Source organism: Sander lucioperca, chromosome 13, assembly GCF_008315115.2.
Source record: "Sander lucioperca isolate FBNREF2018 chromosome 13, SLUC_FBN_1.2, whole genome shotgun sequence".
Classification (NCBI taxonomy): Eukaryota; Metazoa; Chordata; class Actinopteri; order Perciformes; family Percidae; genus Sander; species Sander lucioperca.
In genome coordinates, this window is record NC_050185.1 from 26,298,922 (window position 1) to 26,321,223 (window position 22,302).

The 22,302-nt window shown below is 39.5% G+C and overlaps 2 protein-coding genes and 2 pseudogenes across 2 annotated transcripts; all 4 read left to right on the plus strand.

The window, feature by feature from the left end:
- Positions 1 to 1,160: 1,160 nt before the first annotated feature.
- Positions 1,161 to 2,101, plus strand: LOC116060364 (annotated as a pseudogene).
- Positions 2,102 to 3,461: 1,360 nt separating this feature from the next.
- LOC116060365 lies at positions 3,462 to 4,402 on the plus strand (annotated as a pseudogene).
- A 1,358-nt stretch (positions 4,403 to 5,760) lies between these two features.
- Positions 5,761 to 6,705, plus strand: LOC116060366 (olfactory receptor 146-like). The gene has a single exon (XM_031313901.1). It carries the CDS (start codon positions 5,764 to 5,766, stop codon positions 6,703 to 6,705), a length of 942 nt encoding a protein of 313 aa, XP_031169761.1. The 5' UTR covers positions 5,761 to 5,763.
- A 13,005-nt stretch (positions 6,706 to 19,710) lies between these two features.
- On the plus strand, positions 19,711 to 20,705 carry LOC116060367 (olfactory receptor 146-like). Its single transcript, XM_031313902.2, has one exon. The coding sequence runs from the start codon at positions 19,714 to 19,716 to the stop codon at positions 20,653 to 20,655; it is 942 nt and encodes a 313-aa protein (XP_031169762.1). The 5' UTR covers positions 19,711 to 19,713; the 3' UTR covers positions 20,656 to 20,705.
- The last annotated feature ends 1,597 nt before the right edge of the window (positions 20,706 to 22,302 follow it).

Here is a 22,302-nt window from a genome sequence, read left to right on the forward strand (position 1 = left end):
GGAACAATCTGCAGCTGCCTTTGTCAGAAAAAAAAACAACACAGACGCGTTCAATGAAACTGGTAACCTACAGCTTTGTGGTGCATTTAAAGTTATTGTTAAATGCCCTTCTCCAGTGTTGTGGTTGTTTTTGCCATTCATCAGCAATATACTAGTGAAATAAGTTATTGTTATAGTTATTACATTATTATTAAATCATTTAATTGTGACCATATGGCCTAGAAATAAACAAGCCGTTATTTAATGTCGCCGACTGTTGTTTAGTACCCTTTTTTTCTTTCTTTTTTTAACTTTCTTAAAGAGAATTGGTTCAGGCATCGTTAAGGCACCGTGCAAAAATTATATATGTGATTAATTTAGATTAATTAATCACAGAGTATGTAATTAATTTGATTACATTTTTTATCGATTGACAGCTCTACTTTACATACATTTCGATGTAGTATCTCTCAAGTAACAGGCACATTAGCCAGGCAACGCCAACTTCAAGTCACTCTCCAATCTCGGCAAAACCATAAAATGGCACACCACAAAGTAACCCAAGATACAAACAATTGTAACATAAATGAAATGTAAAACTAACATACATTGTGCCCCTAACAGCCAGGTGCTAAACAATATTAACGTATGCCTTTGTTCTCTATAAGACAGCTTATTCCTTCTTGTTTTGCGGCTGTACTTTTACTTCGGGATTCGGACTTTTCAAAATGAAAGCATTAGCGTCAGAAAATGACTTAACCACAGAAACAATATTTGGGTCATTTACATGGACATTATAGCTTGTTGACAGTTGCAATGGCCAGCATAACAATTTCTAAATGTTGCATCACACATTACCTGACGTAATGGCAAATGATTCCCCTGCAGATTAAATCATGTCTATAAAACATTGCAAAAGAGTTCCGGTGGATATTATCAGCAATGAGCAGGAGACATAAGAAACAAGCTTGGAACAAGAGACATTCAGAGTAAGCATTACCGATCTACATGTCTACATGTGAACTATCCATATTGGCATATAGTCAGTCTTACTGATATCTGGGAAAGGCAGCATGTTTCTGTTGTGATCGTTTGCACACTAGTATTGTGATCTCTTGATACCTAAATTGCCAGGACATTACTTGTGACATTTAAAGCATTGTTTTGTTGTTTTCAGGTTGATGGAAAACTACACCTACAACAGCTACACACTCCAGCTGGAGGGGTTAATTGTTTCAAAAGAGTCTACGTACCCTGTCTTTTCTTGTTCTTTTTCTCCTACCTGTTTATAATTGTAGCAAATGTAGGTATTGCTGTTCTGGTTTTCATTGACAAAAATCTTCACCAGCCCATGTATGTCCTTTTTTGTAACCTAACTTTTAATGATGTACTTGGAAATTCTATCATGGAGCCTCGTTTGCTTTTAGACATGTTGCGTCCTCCCTCTGAGCGTATCATCACTTATAATGAATGTGTGGTCCAAGCTTTTGTCTCACATATGTTTGCTACCGCTAGTCTTACTGTGCTCATGATTATGGCCTTTGACAGATATGTGGCCATCTGCAATCCCCTGCGCTATGCTGCTATAATGACCAACAAAATGGTGATCAAGCTGACAGTTTCTGCCTGGGGAGTGGCCTTAGTAATGGTCGGGATTCTGCTCGGTCTGACCATACGGTTGAACCGATGCAGGACTCTGATCCAAAACCCTTACTGTGACAATGCTTCACTGTTTAAACTCTCCTGCGACGATGTGTCTATTAATAATGGCTATGGCCTCGCTTTCACTGTAGTTCTGTTCACAAGTTCTATAGGCAGCACGGTTCTCACCTATACTAAGATTGCAGTAGTCTGTGGGACCAGTAATAACAAGTCTTTGAACAGTAAAGCCTTAAAGACCTGCAGCACCCATCTGGTGGTGTATCTGATTTTGTTGGTCAGTGGAATGTCTAATATTGTTCTGCATCGCTTCCCTCAGTACACAACCTACAGGAAATTCAGTATGATTTTGTTTCATATCGTCCCTGGCAGCCTCAACCCCATTATTTATGGTTTGCAGTCCAAAGAGATACGAAGATTCCTGTCCAATTTGAAGTTCAAGAAAGTATTGCCATCATTGTAATGAGAATTTAAGACTGTTTTTTTTGTAAATTCATCACTGCAACATATAATGTGGACTAAGTGTGCTCCACTGTACCCCTTTACAAAGACAGAGTGCATGATCACCTTTTAAATTAAAGTTCAGTAATAAGGGCTGATCTCTGACAACTGTGGTATTTGGAAAATTGAGATGCAAGGACCATGTACAATCTGTGCAATAAACACCAATGGTGTAATTTCTGGAAAAACACAATCGTTTTACTTTTATAACCATATATTGTGGCAAGAAAATGCAAAACCACCTGTGTTCTCTTAATTATGTGGCAATAGTATTTTAAACTAAACTCCAAAGCCCAGAATCGTTACCTTGGTTAGGGCTAACCTTAACCCTGATTATATTTATACAAGGCCTATAGCACAATGACCTGAATTATTTCTGGAAAAATACAATAGTTTTATCTTGATAACCATATATTAATAAAATGCTAAACCACCTGTGTTCTCTTAATTATGTGGCAATAGTATTTTAAAATAAACTCATAGCTGGAGGGAAAGATGGGACGCCAGGAGAAAATTAGGAATCTTACGTAATGATAAACAAAATGTCATGTTGCTTTATCTTTTTTGTGAATCCGATATCATTTTGAATCCTACACATATCAGAGCTACTTTATGTTTACAGAAACAAAACATAAATTAACAGTTATAATACATTACATTAAAGGTTATCTATGGAAGATTACTGTAAACATGTATTTCATTAAAACGAAAAAAATGTCATGACTTCTCCAGGCCTAAATTGTTTTATTTTGAAATTCCAGATTTGAATAATTCCATAATTTTGCCAGGTTTTCCATGATTATGGGAACATAATTATATTTCGTCCTTCAAATAAATACAGGTAACAAAGGTCAGCCCTGATCGGACTTATTAGAGCATTAGCATCAGAAAATGACTTAACCACAGAAACAATATTTGGGTCATTTACATGGACATTATAACTTGTTGACAGTTGCAATGGCCAGCATAACAATTTCTAAATGTTGCATCACACATTACCTGACGTAATGGCAAATGATTCCCCTGCAGATTAAATCATGTCTATAAAACATTGCAAAAGAGTTCCGGTGGATATTATCAGCAATGAGCAGGAGACATAAGAAACAAGCTTGGAACAAGAGACATTCAGAGTAAGCATTACCGATCTACATGTCTACATGTGAACTATCCATATTGGCATATAGTCAGTCTTACTGATATCTGGGAAAGGCAGCATGTTTCTGTTGTGATCGTTTGCACACTAGTATTGTGATCTCTTGATACCTAAATTGCCAGGACATTACTTGTGACATTTAAAGCATTGTTTTGTTGTTTTCAGGTTGATGGAAAACTACACCTACAACAGCTACACACTCCAGCTGGAGGGGTTAATTGTTTCAAAAGAGTCTACGTACCCTGTCTTTTTCTTGTTCTTTTTCTCCTACCTGTTTATAATTGTAGCAAATGTAGGTATTGCTGTTCTGGTTTTCATTGACAAAAATCTTCACCAGCCCATGTATGTCCTTTTTTGTAACCTAACTTTTAATGATGTACTTGGAAATTCTATCATGGAGCCTCGTTTGCTTTTAGACATGTTGCGTCCTCCCTCTGAGCGTATCATCACTTATAATGAATGTGTGGTCCAAGCTTTTGTCTCACATATGTTTGCTACCGCTAGTCTTACTGTGCTCATGATTATGGCCTTTGACAGATATGTGGCCATCTGCAATCCCCTGCGCTATGCTGCTATAATGACCAACAAAATGGTGATCAAGCTGACAGTTTCTGCCTGGGGAGTGGCCTTAGTAATGGTCGGGATTCTGCTCGGTCTGACCATACGGTTGAACCGATGCAGGACTCTGATCCAAAACCCTTACTGTGACAATGCTTCACTGTTTAAACTCTCCTGCGACGATGTGTCTATTAATAATGGCTATGGCCTCGCTTTCACTGTAGTTCTGTTCACAAGTTCTATAGGCAGCACGGTTCTCACCTATACTAAGATTGCAGTAGTCTGTGGGACCAGTAATAACAAGTCTTTGAACAGTAAAGCCTTAAAGACCTGCAGCACCCATCTGGTGGTGTATCTGATTTTGTTGGTCAGTGGAATGTCTAATATTGTTCTGCATCGCTTCCCTCAGTACACAACCTACAGGAAATTCAGTATGATTTGTTTCATATCGTCCCTGGCAGCCTCAACCCCATTATTTATGGTTTGCAGTCCAAAGAGATACGAAGATTCCTGTCCAATTTGAAGTTCAAGAAAGTATTGCCATCATTGTAATGAGAATTTAAGACTGTTTTTTTTTGTAAATTCATCACTGCAACATATAATGTGGACTAAGTGTGCTCCACTGTACCCCTTTACAAAGACAGAGTGCATGATCACCTTTTAAATTAAAGTTCAGTAATAAGGGCTGATCTCTGACAACTGTGGTATTTGGAAAATTGAGATGCAAGGACCATGTACAATCTGTGCAATAAACACCAATGGTGTAATTTCTGGAAAAACACAATCGTTTTACTTTTATAACCATATATTGTGGCAAGAAAATGCAAAACCACCTGTGTTCTCTTAATTATGTGGCAATAGTATTTTAAACTAAACTCCAAAGCCCAGAATCGTTACCTTGGTTAGGGCTAACCTTAACCCTGATTATATTTATACAAGGCCTATAGCACAATGACCTGAATTATTTCTGGAAAAATACAATAGTTTTATCTTGATAACCATATATTAATAAAATGCTAAACCACCTGTGTTCTCTTAATTATGTGGCAATAGTATTTTAAAATAAACTCATAGCTGGAGGGAAAGATGGGACGCCAGGAGAAAATTAGGAATCTTACGTAATGATAAACAAAATGTCATGTTGCTTTATCTTTTTTGTGAATCCGATATCATTTTGAATCCTACACATATCAGAGCTACTTTATGTTTACAGAAACAAAACATAAATTAACAGTTATAATACATTACATTAAAGGTTATCTATGGAAGATTACTGTAAACATGTATTTCATTAAAACGAAAAAAATGTCATGACTTCTCCAGGCCTAAATTGTTTTATTTTGAAATTCCAGATTTGAATAATTCCATAATTTTGCCAGGTTTTCCATGATTATGGGAACATAATTATATTTCGTCCTTCAAATAAATACAGGTAACAAAGGTCAGCCCTGATCGGACTTATTAGAGCATTAGCATCAGAAAATGACTTAACCACAGAAACAATATTTGGGTCATTTACATGGACATTATAACTTGTTGACAGTTGCAATGGCCAGCATAACAATTTCTAAATGTTGCATCACACATTACCTGACGTAATGGCAAATGATTCCCCTGCAGATTAAATCATGTCTATAAAACATTGCAAAAGAGTTCCGGTGGATATTATCAGCAATGAGCAGGAGACATAAGAAACAAGCTTGGAACAAGAGACATTCAGAGTAAGCATTACCGATCTACATGTCTACATGTGAACTATCCATATTGGCATATAGTCAGTCTTACTGATATCTGGGAAAGGCAGCATGTTTCTGTTGTGATCGTTTGCACACTAGTATTGTGATCTCTTGATACCTAAATTGCCAGGACATTACTTGTGACATTTAAAGCATTGTTTTGTTGTTTTCAGGTTGATGGAAAACTACACCTACAACAGCTACACACTCCAGCTGGAGGGGTTAATTGTTTCAAAAGAGTCTACGTACCCTGTCTTTTTCTTGTTCTTTTTCTCCTACCTGTTTATAATTGTAGCAAATGTAGGTATTGCTGTTCTGGTTTTCATTGACAAAAATCTTCACCAGCCCATGTATGTCCTTTTTTGCAACCTGACCTTAAATGATGTACTTGGAAATTCTATCATGGTGCCCCGTTTGCTTTTAGAAATGTTGCGTCCTCCCTCTGAGCGCATCATCACTTATAATGAATGTGTGGTCCAAGCTTTTACAACACACATGTTTGGCACCACTTCCCACACAGTGCTCATGATTATGGCCTTTGACAGATATGTGGCCATCTGCAATCCCCTGCGCTATGCTGCCATAATGACCAACAAAATGGTGATCAAGCTGACAGTTTGTGCCTGGGGAGTGGCCTTTGTGTTGGTTGGGATTCTGCTCGGTCTGACCATACGGCTGAACCGATGCAGGACTCTGATCCAAAACCCTTACTGTGACAATGCCTCACTGTTTAAACTCTCCTGCGAGGATGTGTCTATTAATAATGTCTATGGCCTCGCTTTCACTGTAGTTCTGTTCACAAGTTCTATAGGCAGCATTGTTCTCACCTATACTAAGATTGCAGTAGTGTGTCTCACCAGTAATAACAAGTCTTTGAACAGTAAAGCCTTGAAGACCTGCAGCACCCATCTGGTTGTATATCTGATTATGGCATTTAGTGGAATGTCTAACATTGTTCTGCATCGCTTCCCTCAGTACACAGACTACAGGAAACTCAGTAGCATTATGTTTCATATCATCCCTGGCAGCCTCAACCCCATTATTTATGGTTTGCAGTCCAAAGAGATACGAAGATTCCTGTCCAATTTGAAGTTCAAGAAAGTATTGCCATCATTGTAAAGAGAATTTAAGACTGTTTTTTTTGTAAATTCATCAGTGCAACATATAATGTGGACTAAGTGTGCTCCACTGTACCCCTTTACAAAGACAGAGTGCATGATCACCTTTTCAATTAAAGTTCAGTAATAAGGGCTGATCTCTGACAACTGTGGTATTTGGAAAATTGAGATGCAAGGACCATGTACAATCTGTGCAAGAAACACCAACGGTGTAATTTCTGGATAAACAATAGTTTTATCTTTATAACCATAAATTGTGGCAAGAAAATGCAAAACCACCTGTGTTCTCTTAATTATGTGGCAATAGTATTTTAAACTAAACTCCAAAGCTCAGAATCGTTAACTGGGTAAGGGCTAACCTTAACCCTGATTATTTTTATACAAGGCCTATAGCACAATGACCTGACAATAACATGAAAATTTATGTTAACACAGGGTTCCTACACATTTTCATGGACCGAAAATAAAATGTCAATGACCATACAGAGCCTTAAACACTAACACAACTGTACAGTATACTTGACTCCAAATGTTAACTATTAAGTATAAGTCTTAAACAGCAAACTTTTTCAATCTTTAATAGTTGGAAATGTTCATATTCACTACAAATACTTCAACCTACAGGCACAGTTAATACATTGTCTTGATTGGAAAAAAAACTCTACAAACAGTTAAATCAGTCTGGAACTGGCTTTCAAGCATGAATGAGAAAATTAAGAATCGTATGTGATGATAAACAAAACGTTGTCACGCATCCGACAGATATTAGAGCTATCTTATGTTAACAGATACAAGATGATTTCTTCTCCAGGCCTAACTTTGTTATGTGGAATTTCAACATAACTTTGTTATGTTGAAATTCCAATTCCATAACTTTGCCAGGTTTCCTGTAATTATGGGAACATAATTATATTTCGTCCTTCAAATAAAAATATAAAAATACATAAACAAAATGGTTCGTCATTTATTTTTACTCTTCCATGGCATGGTTTAGCCAAAACCATATATTTTAGCACACAATTTTAGTGATATTTCATCCACTAAGTGCTGTGAGACAAAGCAGACACTGGACAGAAACATGGTCCATGCAAGTACACAAATGACAATTACATTACATTACATGTCATGTAGCTGACGCTTTTATCCAAAGTGACTTCCAATTAAGGCTTTCCAACGGTATAAGATTTATTGCCAAAAAGCATTGTTACCACAGATAAATAATCTACCAAACACAAATGTTCTTAATTTTTGTGCTAAGTTTATATATATATATATATTGTTTGTTTGTTTGTTTGTTTTTAGCCTTCGGCGGAAGATGTGTAGGCTTTCGGCCATCCTGATGTCAATAGTGAGCTCATAGATGGATAGATAGATACTTTCATCCCGAGGGAAATTGTAGGCATCTAGTAGCTTAGACAACCATAACACAACAAACACACATATATCTCACATATATAAAAATCACAATTTAAAGAGTTAACAATTTGTGAAGTGATTGCAAAGGTCTGGTATGGACTGACCATGTGATGCAATGACCATGATAAGGTGCTATGGTAGAGTGTGTGCAATGGTGGTAGTGCAAAAGTGAACAGTGCAGGGATTGAACAGTGCAATAGCTTATTAAATATTAACTATGGCTAATATAATAGAATTGCTTGACAAACAAGAAAATTAATAATATACTTTAAGAACAATATATAACAGGGAATAAGTTATAAGATGTAGTTCATTCCACCATTTAGGAGTCAGTACAGCAAACAGTCTGGATTTCGTTGAGTGATTAGTTGTAAGTAAGTAGTAAGTAAGTAATTTTATTTGATATAGCACCTTTTACACTGCTTCACACAAAAGACATTTGATTAAAATACAATAGGATCCAAAACAGAAAATAAACAAGCAAAAACAAATACAATTCCAATTAATATTAAAAGACTAAAAACCCAAAATTACACACGACACAAAAGCGAGTTGAAACAAGTGTGTCTTCAGCTGCTTTCTAAAAGCGTCAACTGAGACTGCAGAACGTAAGTTAATAGAAAGGGCGTTCCACAGAGTCGGAGCTACCACTTCAAAGGAACGGTCTCCTCTAGTTTTCAAACGAGTGCGTGGGACCACCAGTGATCCTAGACCTGAGGCACAATCAATCTTTGCTTCTGACTGGCTGGCTGTGTCATGGCGGCGCACGTAGTTGCAGCGGCTCAGTGCTTTCCCTGTCGGTACTTATTGCGAATGTGTGTGTACATGTTTTGTATCCAGTTTTTCTGTTGTGCGAAAAACACCTACAGCCGACAGGATCTCTTGAAGTTTGGCATTTGCAGCGAACAGAGCGTTTCCTCTGTTATTCACCGCTCACACAACATTCCTTCGGACATCGCGAGGTGCCCCTGCTCACCGTGGATTACCATCCCAGCGGGCAGGCGGAGAAGGCGGCGCAGGGAGAGGAAACAAAAGCGGGGCTGCAGGGCCGGGGCGTGCTAGCAAGGCTACGAAGGAGCCACACAAACCACCACTTCCCAGCATCTTCCTCACCAATGCAAGATCGCTCGCTAATAAAATGGATGACCTGAGGTTTCAGGTCGCTACAAACGACATCAAGTGCAGTTGCATCCTGTTGATCACGGAAACCTGGCTCCACTCACTCATCCCGGACTCAGTTATCCAGCTAGCAGGCTACACAGCACAGCGCCAGGACAGGACGAGTAACTCCGGTAAGAGAAGAGGAAGGGGACTGTGTGTGTATGTCAACAACCTGTGGTGTACTAACACAGTGACTTTGGACCGTCACTGCTCCCCGGACCTGGAGTAAGTGACTATCAAATGTTGTCCCATTTATCTCCCTAGAGAGTTTACCGTTGTCCTGATCACTGTTATGTACATTCCGCCGGATGCTAATGCTAATGTAGCTCTCGGACTTTTAAATGGTAGTATTAGCAGTCAACCGAGCAGGTATCCTGAGGCAGTGTTTATCGTTGCGGGGGACTTCAACCACGCAGACTTAAAAGCAGTGCTCCCAAAATTCCATCAGCAAGTAAAGTGTGCAACCAGAGGAGCTAACACACTGGACAAGGTCTACTCAAACATCAAGCGCGGCTACAGTGTTAGCCCTTTACCACATCTGGCCCAGTCTGACCATCTGTCATTGCTTTCAGTCCCGGCATACACCCCCCGCAGGAAAACCGCTCCTACCATCACAAAAACTGTTAAAACATGGCCTGATGGAGCTTCTCAGCAGCTGCAGGACTGCTTTGACAGGACCTGTTGGGACATTTTTGAACATCCAGATCTGGAAATGTTTACAGACAGTGTTCTGTGTTATATTAAAAACTGCATAGACATTGTCACAGCAGACAAACGTATACAGGTCTACCCCAACCAGAAGCCCTGGATGTCGAGGGAGGTCCAGCAGCTGTTAAAGGCGAGGAACACTGCCTTCAGATCAGGGGATGGGGCTCTCTACAGCACAGCATGTACCAATCTGAAGATGGGCATCCGAAAGGCCAAGTCGGACTACAGGAGGAGGATCGAGGACCACTTGGACAGCAACAATAGCAGGCAGGTGTGGCAATGAATCCAGCACATCACCAATTACCTCCCTGGCGGAGGAGCTGAACCACTTCTTCGCCCGCTTCGAGGTTAAGCCACCAGAGGTAGCCACACCACCTCCAGCAGCCCACAGCGACACCATCCTCACGGTAGAGGAGCATGAGGTGAGGCGTACGCTGCGGGCAGTCAACCCACGGAAGGCGGCAGGCCCTGATGGCATCTGCAGATGCACACTGAAGGACTGTGCGGACCAGCAAGTGGGGGTCTTTACTAAGATCTTCAACTAGTCACTCTCCCAGCTCACTGTCCCATCCACATCCCACAGACTGGTGTCCAAACTGTCCGACATTGGAATACCACACTCTACCTGCCTCTGACTTTCTGACAGACCGCACTCAGAGGGTAAGAGTAGGCCCCCATACATCCACGGCCCTCAGCCTCAGCACTGGCTCCCCGCAGGGTTGCGTGGTGAGTCCCCTGCTCTATATCCTCTACACCCACGACTGCACCCCTGCTCACCACGGCAACACCTTCGTCAAATTCGCTGATGACACCACGGTAGTGGGGCTCATCTCGAGGGGGGATGAGTCCAACTACACAGACGAGGTGGAGAAATTGGCAGCGTGGTGCAGAGTTAACAACTTGCTCCTCAACACATCAAAGACAAAGGAGCTAATCGTGGACTTCAGGAGGAAGAAAACGGACATCCAGCCGCTGCTCATAGGCGGGACCTGTGTAGAGAGGGTCTCTGACTTCCGCTTCCTGGGAGTCAACATCATGGAGGACCTGACCTGGGGCGCCCACACCACTGAGCTAGTGAAGAAGGCCCAGCAGAGACTGTACTTCCTGAGAGTTCTCAGGAGGAACAACATCCCCCCAAAACTGCGGGTGTCCTATCGCTGCTCAATTGAGAGCATCATGTCATACTCTCTCTGTGTGTGGTTTTCAAAGCTACACTGTGGCACAGAGGAAAAAGCTCCAGGGGGTCATAAAGGCAGCACAGAAAATCATTGGCTGCCCTCTCCCCTCCCTGGAAGAACTTCACAGCTCCCGCTGCCTCAAAAAGGCCAAAACCATCCTACAGGACTCATCACACCCACTGTTTGAATTTCTGCCGTCAGGCAGGAGATACAGGCCCATGAAATCAAGAACAAACAGACTACAAAACAGCTTTTATGCATTGAATAAAGCTGCTAAAGTATAGTTCCCACCACTGATCTATGTCAATAGGGCTATGTGCAATTTTTAAATGTGGATGCCTGTATGAGTGTGTCTCCAATGTGTTTTTAGTATTAATATAATATGTTTGCAGTAGTAGCATTTTTTATTTATGCATTTATTTAGGCATATATTACCTCATAGATGTTTGGCATTACAAGGACTGCACTTAATTTTGTTGTATCTGTTACAATGACAATAAAGATATTCTATTCTATTCTATTCTATTCTGAGTGACCTGTTAGTAATGTACGGATGGAGCAGGTCAGAGATGTAAACAGGCACCTGACCATGCAATGCTTTATATGTAAGAACAAGAACTTTAAATTGGATCCTGAACTTTATTGGAAGCCAATGTAACATGGATAAGACAGGAGTGATGTGCGACATTCTGCTGGACCAACAGGTCAACAGCCTAGCAGCAAAGTTCTGGACTAGTTGTAGACGGTCTTGGGACGCCTTGCTGAGACAAGTGAAAACGGAGTTGCAGTAATCAAGCCGGGATGATATAAAACCATGAAAGATCATCTCAAGTTCACTTTGCGAAACCAAGGCTCAGTTTCTCAGTTGAAAGAAACGTGCAGGTTAGTGATTTGATATGTTGGTCAAGAAACATATTCTGATCAAATATAACACCAAGGTTTCTAAGATTGGGCAACAACCTTGGAGGCTAAAGTATCTGGAGCAACAATAATGACTTCGGTCTTATCTTCATTAAGCTACAAGAAATTGTTCGCCAACCAATCCTTAATGGAGGACAAACATTTGAGCAGCACTGACACTTTGTTAGTCTCTTCCGGATTAAAAGAAACATACAGCTGGATGTCATCAGCATAGAAATGATAACGTATATCTCCAAATTGCCTAATTATGTGGCCTAGGGGAAGCATATACAATGTAAATTGTACCTAACACAGAGCCCTGCGGCACCCCACAAGAAAGGGCAGCGGTTTCAGAGAAATAGGGACCCAGTGACACAGAATAGCTTCTATCTGAAAGATAAGAGGAGAACCAGTCCAGGGCGCTCCCAGAGATACCAACCCAGTGCTTAAGTCTTTCCAGCAAGATGGCGTGATCCACTGTAAGGTCCAACAGCACCAGAACAGAACATTTACCCACATCAGAAGACATCATTAAATCAGAGGACACTCTAAGAAGAGCGGTTTCTGTAGAGTGTTTCTGACGGAAGCCAGATTGAAATTTGTCTAGTATGTTGTGTGTGGCCAAAACAGCAGAGAGCTGTTTCACAACAACTTTTTCTAAAATTTTGGAAATAAAAGGCATCTTGGAGATTGGCCTATAGATTGCTGGAATTGATGGATCCAGATTTGTTTTCTTTAAAAGTGGCTGAACAACTGCATGTTTAAAATACAACAAACTGGGACACAGCCAGTTTGCAGAGAGCAGTTGATTATAGAGTACACAAGTACTTACAGACTCAAGGACATTTTTAAATAGGGAAGTTGGTATGGTATGTTGGTAACATCTACCGAGCTCGAGGAAGATTTCATACTGCTCACCAAGTCAGTGAATTCTAGCAGAGAAATAGGAGCAAAACGATTCAAAATTGATGGCCGAGTAGACTGAAATAAACATACAGTAGCAGTGGAGATGATGCTATTCCTGATATCTCTGATCTTATTTTCAAAGAAAAATAGAAAGTCACTGCAGTCTTTATTTGAAAAGACTGGCACTTCAGAAGAAGGATTTACAATGTTGTTAACGGTGTCAAAAAGGATTTTGGGGTTACGCTTGCTGGAAGCAATAAGGTTAGAAAAGTAAGATGTCCTTGCCTCCTTAACCATGTTATTATATTCAGATAATAGTTCTTTGTGATGGACCTGGTGCACCTGAAGCTTGGTGGTTTTCCACTCTCGTTCAGCCCTCCGACATAAACGTTGAAAATAGCGAGTGGAGTCACTTAACCATGGGGATGAATTAACAGAGGGAACAAGTAGCATTTTACTTGGAGCCACTTTATCCAAAACTGATGAGCAGTACGTATTGAAGGAGTGGACCAGACAATTAATGTCAGCATTAGAAGACAACACTGCACTTTGGTCAAACGCTGCAGAAAACCTTTCAGCTGAGAAGTGGTTTAAGATGCGAGAACAGCTTATACATTTACTGGGCTGTAAATCTAAATTAAAAGACAGGCTGAATAAAGTGCAGTCATAGTCAGTAACATGCAGCTCCTCAGAGCAAATAGAGTCAAGATTAAGACCAAGTGTAAAAACAAAGTCCAAAGTATGACCCCCAAAATGTGTGGGACCAGACCCATGTTGGATAAAATTAAAAGATTCAGTGATATTAAGAAAATCCGCAGCAAAGGTGCAAGAGTTCTCCCTCGCTGTGAGGGGGCAGCATGCAGGTTGGCTGATGCAGAGCGGAGTGGGCGGGTTGGGGTATAGGGTTTGACCATATCCTGGATGTAAGCTGGGGCTGATCTGTTCATGGCCCTGTATTCAAGTACTAGTGTCTTGAAGCGGATGCGGGCAGCAATTGTTAACCAGTGAAGAGAGTGGAGGAGCGGTGTAGTGTGAGAGAACTTGGGGAGGTTGAAAACAAGTCAAGCTTCTGCGCTCTGAATGAGCTGCAGGGGCCGGATGGCACATGCAGACAGGCCAGCCAGGAGGGAGTTGCAGTAGTCTAGACGTGAGAGGACTAGAGTCTGAACCAGAACCTGAGCCGCCTTCTGAATTAGAAGGGGACGTATCTTTCTGATGTTATGCAGCATGTATCTACACGATCGGGTAGTTGCAGCAATGTTGGCAGTGAAGGAGAGAGAGAGCTTCTTTAATGATAAAATTAAAACAATTAGAGATAAAATTCATCACCTTTTGCCCTCAACTTCTAACGGTTCACCTTTAAACGCAGGACTACTAGAAAGAACAACAAGACCTGACATATACTTAGACTGCTTTTATCCTATAGACCTTCAACAATTAATGTTAAAAGTCTCTTCAGCTAAGCCATCTACCTGTCTCTAAGACTCCATCCCAACGAGGCTACTTAAAAAAGCGTTACCTGTGGGTAAAACACTTCATTACTAGATTGATCACTATGTCTTTATTAACAGGTTATGTACCTCAGTCATTTAAAGGAGCTGTGATAAAACCTCTTCTGAAGAAACCCACCCTCGATCCTGAGGTCTTAGCCAACTATAGACCTATATCTAACCTTCCCTTTCTCTCCAAGATTCTTGAGAAGGTAATCGCTAATCAGTTATGTGATTTTCTACATAGCAATAGTTTATTTGAGGACTTTCAGTCAGTATTTAGAAAGCATCATAGCACAGAGACGGCACTGGTGAAAATTACTAACAACCTTCTAACTGCTGCTGACAAAGGACTTGTCTCTATACTTGTCTTATTAGATCTTAGTGCTGCATTTGACACTATTGACCATAACATCCTGTTACAGAGATTGGAACATTTACTTGGCATTAAAGGAATTGCACTAAGCTTGTTTAAGTCCTATTTCTCTGATCGATCGCAATTTGTTAATGTTAACGATAAATCCTCCAAGTAAGCTAAAGTTAGCCATGGCGTTCCTCAAGGCTCAGTGCTTGGACCAATTCTATTCTCCTTATATATGCTTGCTCTAGGCAATATTATTAGGAAACACTCAATTAACTTTCACTATTATGCGGATGACACACAATTATTCTTTTCAATCAAGCCAGACGAAACCAGTCAGTTAGCTAAACTTCAAGCATGCATTAAAGATATAAAATCCTGGATGACCTACAATTTGCTGATGTTAAACTCAAACAAAACTGAAGTTATTGTGCTAGGCCCCAAACTCCTCCGAACTTCATTATCTAAAGATATAGCTACCCTGGATGGCATTGCCCTGGCCTCCAGCACTACTGTCAGAAATCTAGGAGTTATTTTTGATCAGAATCTATCCTTCAATGCCCATCTAAAACAAACCTCAAGAACAGCCTTTTTTCATCTTCGTAACATTGCCACAATTAGGAACATCCTGTCTCAAAACGATGTTGAAAATGTAGTCCATGCATTTGTTACTTCCAGGCTGGACTACTGTAATTCCTTACTATCAGGTTGCTCAAATAAGTCCCTTAAGACTCTCCAGCTGATCCAGAATGCTACAGTGTGTGTTCTGACAAGAACAAAGAAAAGAGATCATATTTCTCCTGTATTAGCTTCTCTGCATTGGCTTCCTGTAAATTCCAGGATTGAATTTAAAATCCTTCTCCTGACCTACAAAGCTCTAAATGGTCAAGCACCATCATATCTAGAAGAGCTCAACTAGAGCACTACGCTCCCAGAATTCAGAGCTACTTGTGGTTCCTTAGAGTCTCTAAAAGTAGAATGGGAGCCAGAGCCTTCAGCTAACAGGCTCCTCTCCTGTGGAACCAGCTCCCAGTCTGGGTTTAGGGGGCAGACACCGTCACCACATTTAAGAATAAACTGAAAACCCTCCTTTTTGATAAAGCTTATAGTTAGGGAGTGAGGAGTTGCAGCGTCCGCCTAACCCCGCCCACCTGCTTCTCTTCATAGTCGTCAGATTCATCTACCATATAATCAATAATATAATAAAAGTAAAGGGAGGCAGGCCAGTACAGCCCGATCCGGTTGGGGAGAGTTCTAGCCCGCCCAGGCTCCTCTCCTTAACCTGTCTCTCTTAATTATGCTGTTCTAGTTTTAGACTTCCGGGGGACTTCCTTCCTTTCTTTGACACACTGAGCTGCTCGCTCCTCTCTCTTTCCATTTGTTTCCATTTGTGTGAATCCTTGTCCCAGAAATGCTTGTTACTAACCTAGCTCTGGGGAATATAATTTAAAATAATTTTTTTTTCGCCCAGCATATTTCCTTGGATTAGGATGGCACCAAGATCTTGGTTGCAGCTGTCGCCGTGGTCCTGCTGCACTCCCTGCTACATCCTGCTACGCTCTGTGGTGCCCTGCAGTGTCCTGCTGCGTCCTGCTACGTCCAGCTATGCTCTGCTGTGCCACGCTACATCCTGTAAAGCCCTGCAGTGCCCTGCTGTGGCATGAACTACTAAGACTACCATTTGTATATAAATGTTCTATTATCTTTATTGTGACTATTATTGCCACTGTTCATCACATCCCCAACCGGCACCGTCAGACACCGCCTACCAAGAGCCTGGGTCTGTCCCAGATTTCTTCCTAAAAGGGAGTTTTTCCTCGCCACTGTCGCACTAAATGCTTGCTCTTGGGGGAATTACTAGAATTGTTGGGGCTTTGTAAATTATAGAGTGTGGTCTAGACCTACTCTATCTGTAAAGTGTCTCGAGATAACTCTTGTTATGATTTGATACTATAAATAAAATGTAATTGAAATTTAATTGAGAGTTGGTCGTCAAGTGTCACACCCAGGTTTCTTGCAGTCTGGGTGGGGACTACCACAGAGTTGTCAGTTGTTATAGTCAGGTCTTGGGTAGGAGAGCCCTTCCCTGGAAGGAAAAGGACCTCAGTCTTGTCAAGGTTGAGTTTCAGATGGTGTGTGGATCAGGCTTGTGCACAATTCAGAATTGAATTGAGAATGACTCCGAAATTCCACTTCAATTCTTGAATTTGAATTGAATTTGAATTAATATCAAAAACAGGATCTAGAATTACAATTCGAATTTGAATTAAAAGAAGCAGAATTGCAATTCAATAACAATTCAAAGAAATTCATATACATAATTTAAGTGAAGTGTTTAACAATGAAGCTCTACAATATATGTCAGACATGATTGCATTACACATTCTATAAATGATATTAGTTTGAACTACTTGTACAGATTACATTAACAGGAAATGTTTTCCCCCAGCAATGAATGTTAAAAGCTCTAGTCACAGACCAAATAATTAAGTTTGATTTATTGTAATTGTAATTTTGTGGAACATGATGGAACATGACTCCATTTCCCAGAATGCTTTACTTTAACCAAGTATTTAAAATGGTTACCAAACGTTTTGAAGTGGACATTTGTTTGAAAGCTTCTTTTCTACACAATTTGATGGTCAACACTGGACATTTTAAGTACATTTTGAAGAACCAACAAGAACACCTGGAAACCACAGAGCCATATGCAAGTACTGCAGTGCTCCAGTCTGTGGCTCCATCAAGGCTATTCAAATTTCAAAAGGCATCTACAAGTAAGTTAACAGACAGTCTTTTATTTTGAAAACCATTTCTTGATGGTATTATGCTACTGATATTTGATCTCATCAGTGTTGGGGTTACTACTCAAGAACGTGTAATACACATTATTCACTTAAAAAAAACGCATTACCTTACTTGTTATTCTCTATGGATAGTAACTCATTACTCATTACATTACTGTAGCACAACACAGCAAGAGGCATATAGCTCATAAAGGGCTTAAACACACGTTCAACTCACAACACAACAGTAACAGTAACATTGTTACATTACTCAGTTACAGCCAAATGTGATTATATTATGGCATTACTTCGTAAGAAGTTACCCCCAACACTGGATATCATATGTGTTTAAAAGCATGCAAGCACACTTTTTACTTATTACTTATTGTAAATCAAGAAAACAATTCCTGTCAATTGTGGAATTAATAGAAATATGTGTTCTCTTAAAGAGTGATCTACATTGAGGGACTTTTTTCCTACAGAAGAAACATCAGGAAATCTTGATGGATTGTAAAACCAGCCGTTACACAATCCAACCAAACCAGAATGAAGATCATGGTGGTGTTATTTGATTACTTTGAAATGAAAATAACATCGGAACAAAACTAATTAAACAACATTGAGGGGGTAATTTATTTCAAGAATTTTATCATTATCTATATTTTGGACAAAATGTATGCAGGGTTGAGGAGTGACTAGTTACATGTAATGAAATTATGTTATTCAATTGCAAAATTAATGTAATTGTATTTAGTTGTATTACTGAGGTAAAATGTGTAATGCAATTAGTTACTAATCAAATTAAAAGGAAATTGCTTTGCATTGATAAAGTCATCCAAATAAAGTAATCCAAACCACATTTATAATGGGTAACTGTAAGCAATTACATTTCCAAAGTAACCTTCCTAACACTGAATGTATGTGAGATTCAACACATTCTTTCTGTTGTGTGACTGTGTGGAATTTCTTCGAATTGCAATGAATTTAATTCCACTTCCTGTCATTCCAATTCAAATTCAACTTCCTGTGGGGTGGAGTCACTTCAATTCAAATTCCAATTCATGAATTGAATGGAGGCCAATTCTGAAATTCTGAATTTTGCACAAGCCTGGTGTGGATATCCAAGAAGAAATGTCAGTCTGGCTCAGCTGGCACGAGTATATTGAAAGTGTTGCGATAAGTATGCAATATTTTTTTATATTTATTTTTATTGTTTCTAATATGTCCTGTTCTGTAGATGTGCTCTTTAGTTATTGGTTCTTAAACTGTACAACCAGTAAAACCTGTCCTGTTCTGTAGACATGGTCGTTATTTCTTTATTTATGTTTTACCAGTCCAATATGTCAGTTGAAATAACCCGTGTTGTAAGAAAACTTATTTGTTAAGAATCAATTTTGATGCATTTTCCCATGTTTAGTAATTTTACATATGTTTAATAATATCCAAATTAATATCGATTTCGCAATATTCATAATCAATATCGTAATATCACATTTTGTCAATATTGTGCAACCCTACTAAACTAACTAAACCCAGCTATCACACGCTGCACCGTCACATCCCGCGCCACCCACCACCAAGTAAATTATCAACCTGTGGGAAACACTGAGTTAGATATTGCTTGGAGCTAAACGTTGTAGGCCTACATCGTAGCTTGTTGACAGGTGCAATGGCCAGCATAGGGATTTCTTCATGTTGCATCACACATTAACTGACGTCCCAAATTATTCCCCTGCAGATAAAATCATGTCTACAAAACACCGCAAGCGAGATCTGGTCATTATCAGCAATGAGCAGGAGACACAAGAAAGAGAAGTCAACAGATTGGAACAAGAGACACTCAGGGTGAGCATTACTGTTCTACATGTTTTGTCACATTTTCAAACTTTATTTTTACATTGTTACTACTTTCATGATGTACTTGCAAACAAAAAAACCCTATAACCTATGCATACTGGGATGTATTCAGTCATATCGATATTTGGGAAAGGCAGCATGTTTCTGTTGTGATCATTTGCACACTAGTATTGTGATCTCTTGATACCTAAATTGCCAGGACATTACTTGTGACATTTAAAGCATTGTTTTGTTGTTTTCAGGTTGATGGAAAACTACACCTACAACAGCTACACACTCCAGCTGGAGGGGTTAATTGTTTCAAAAGAGTCTACGTACCCTGTCTTTTTCTTGTTCTTTTTCTCCTACCTGTTCATAATGATAGCAAATGTTGGCATTGCTGTTCTGGTTTTCATTGACAAAAATCTTCACCAGCCCATGTATCTGCTTTTTTGTAACCTGCCCTTAAATGATGTATTTGGAAATTCTATCATGGTGCCTCGTTTGCTTTTAGACATGTTGCATCCTCCCTCTGAGCGCATCATCAGTTATTATGAATGTGTGGTCCAAGCTTTTGCCTCAAACATGTTTGGCACCACTTCCCACACAGTGCTCATGATTATGGCCTTTGACAGATATGTGGCCATCTGCAATCCCCTGCGCTATGCTGCCATAATGACCAACAAAATGGTGATCAAGCTGACAGTTTCTGCCTGGGGAGTGGCCTTTGTGATGATCGGGATTCTGCTCGGTCTGACCATACGGCTGAACCGATGCAGGACTCTGATTACAAATCCTTTCTGTGACAATGCCTCATTGTTTAAACTCTCCTGTGAGAATGTGTCTATTAATAATGTCTATGGCCTTGCTTACACTGTAGTTCTGTTGACAAGTTCTATAGGCAGCATTGTTCTCACCTATACTAAGATTGCAGTAGTGTGTCTCACCAGTAATAACAAGTCTCTGAACAGTAAAGCCTTGAAGACCTGCAGCACTCATCTCTTTGCATATATAATTATGTTGTTGAGTGGAATGCTGATCGTCCTCCTGCATCGCTTCCCTCAGTATTCAGACTACAGAAAACTGTCCGCTATTTTGTTTCATATCGTCCCTGGAAGCCTCAACCCCATTATTTATGGTTTGCAGACAAAAGAAATACAGAAATTCTTGTTCAAGTTCAGGTGCAACAAAGCTTTTCCATCATCGTAAAGAGAATTTTCAATGTTTATTTGTGAATGTATCAACACAAATAATATAACATTTGAACAAATAGTTCCCTACTATACCACGATCTTGTGTTTGTCCCTTCTATGTATAGTATAGGCAGCTAATGACAGTTACTCTTTACATTACAGCTTGAGAATAAAAAGGCAATAATGTGTGATATTTACCAATACTGTGGTAATACAATGCTAATTACAAAGGCGTTTCTTTTCTATAACTGTTCTCATTACAAACACATGTCGTTTTTGTTTTTCATCAACCCATGCTGCAAATAATAACATTCTGAATTCTACAATTTTGCCATTATTGGCAAGCCAGACTTGTGTCCAGGCCATGATTTTCAATTAGCTGGTTGATAATGTAGAACTTATTTGAAAAAATGTGTCCTAGATGTTTCAAATCCAGGCACGTGCACACATAGATATCAAAAGGTGTCTACTATTATTAAAACTATAGTGCATAGTTCTGTTGCCCCCATGAGGAATTTTAAGTAATATCAACAAAACTGTCAGCGCACCGTCTCCACCCTTCCTCCACTCAGTTACTAGTAGCCAAGGAGACACAGAGGGTTAAAAAAAACATGATGAACTCTTCAGAAGAGGTCATTATCTTCACTTGAGTTTCTGCATGCAAAAGTCCCCAGACACCACAATCTTCTGAACATAGCCATACTGAGAAATACAGAGAGAGTTGTGTGGAGCTGATAGTCTTAATTAGCTTTGTAACAACTCATTTGGCTTGAATATAATGGACGTTAATTAATTTCAAAAAGTTAAGCAAAGTTTTTTTGAAGCGTTATTTATTCCAATAACACCCTTATGAATCAAAATGATTTATTGCCAAAGAAAATGCAAAATAAACAAAATTATGTCCCTCTTGGTGCATCACTTAATCTAAATATATACTTGAAACTAGTAGAATAGAAAACATTTTGGAAGAGTTTCCTTTGCTGTTTGTGATTAACCCGTGGCATACTCAAATGTCTCTGTGTGAACTGATTATTTTGTTGAGTATTTTAAACAAGTATATTAAACAATTGCGCAAGGGAAATAAGATTAATTGGTAAGGTAGTCAGACATGTGTTAATATATTTAACGTTTTGTTTAAATTTCAAATAAATAATTATTAACTATTAGGCCTTTTTTTCCTTGAGCCCCTGCCGCCCAAAATTTCTGTGCACTTCCCTGGTCAAATCCCATTCATACTAAAGTAAATGACATCGGGATGTCTTGCCATTATGTGTCCTTTTTGACATATCAGGCTGTACAGACAGAACAAGTGATAAAAAAAGAATAAACACTGAATTAATCCTAAAGAATCCAAACGTAAATTGATTGAAATTGATCCTCTATCTGTACAACTCACTCTGACTAATGTTTACGGTAAATGTAGTTGCACCCCTAAAATACTAAGATATGCCAAGAAAAAACATATCACCTGGAATCATAACTTCTACTAGAAGAAGGAAATAGAATAAAAACTGAAATGGATTGGAGGCACATAATCTACAAGGAGTTTCTGGCAATGCTTAATACAGAGATAAAATATATATATATTTTTGAGCATATATAAAATCTTGTTAACACCCTCACAACTCTTTGACACCACTGAGAGACTACATGTATTTATCCC

What these genes read in the sequence shown, in the direction of transcription:
- LOC116060366 (XM_031313901.1), top strand. Translation starts at nt 5,764, where the DNA reads ATGGAAAACTACACCTACAACAGCTACACACTCCAGCTGGAGGGGTTA.
- LOC116060367 (XM_031313902.2), top strand. Translation starts at nt 19,714, where the DNA reads ATGGAAAACTACACCTACAACAGCTACACACTCCAGCTGGAGGGGTTA.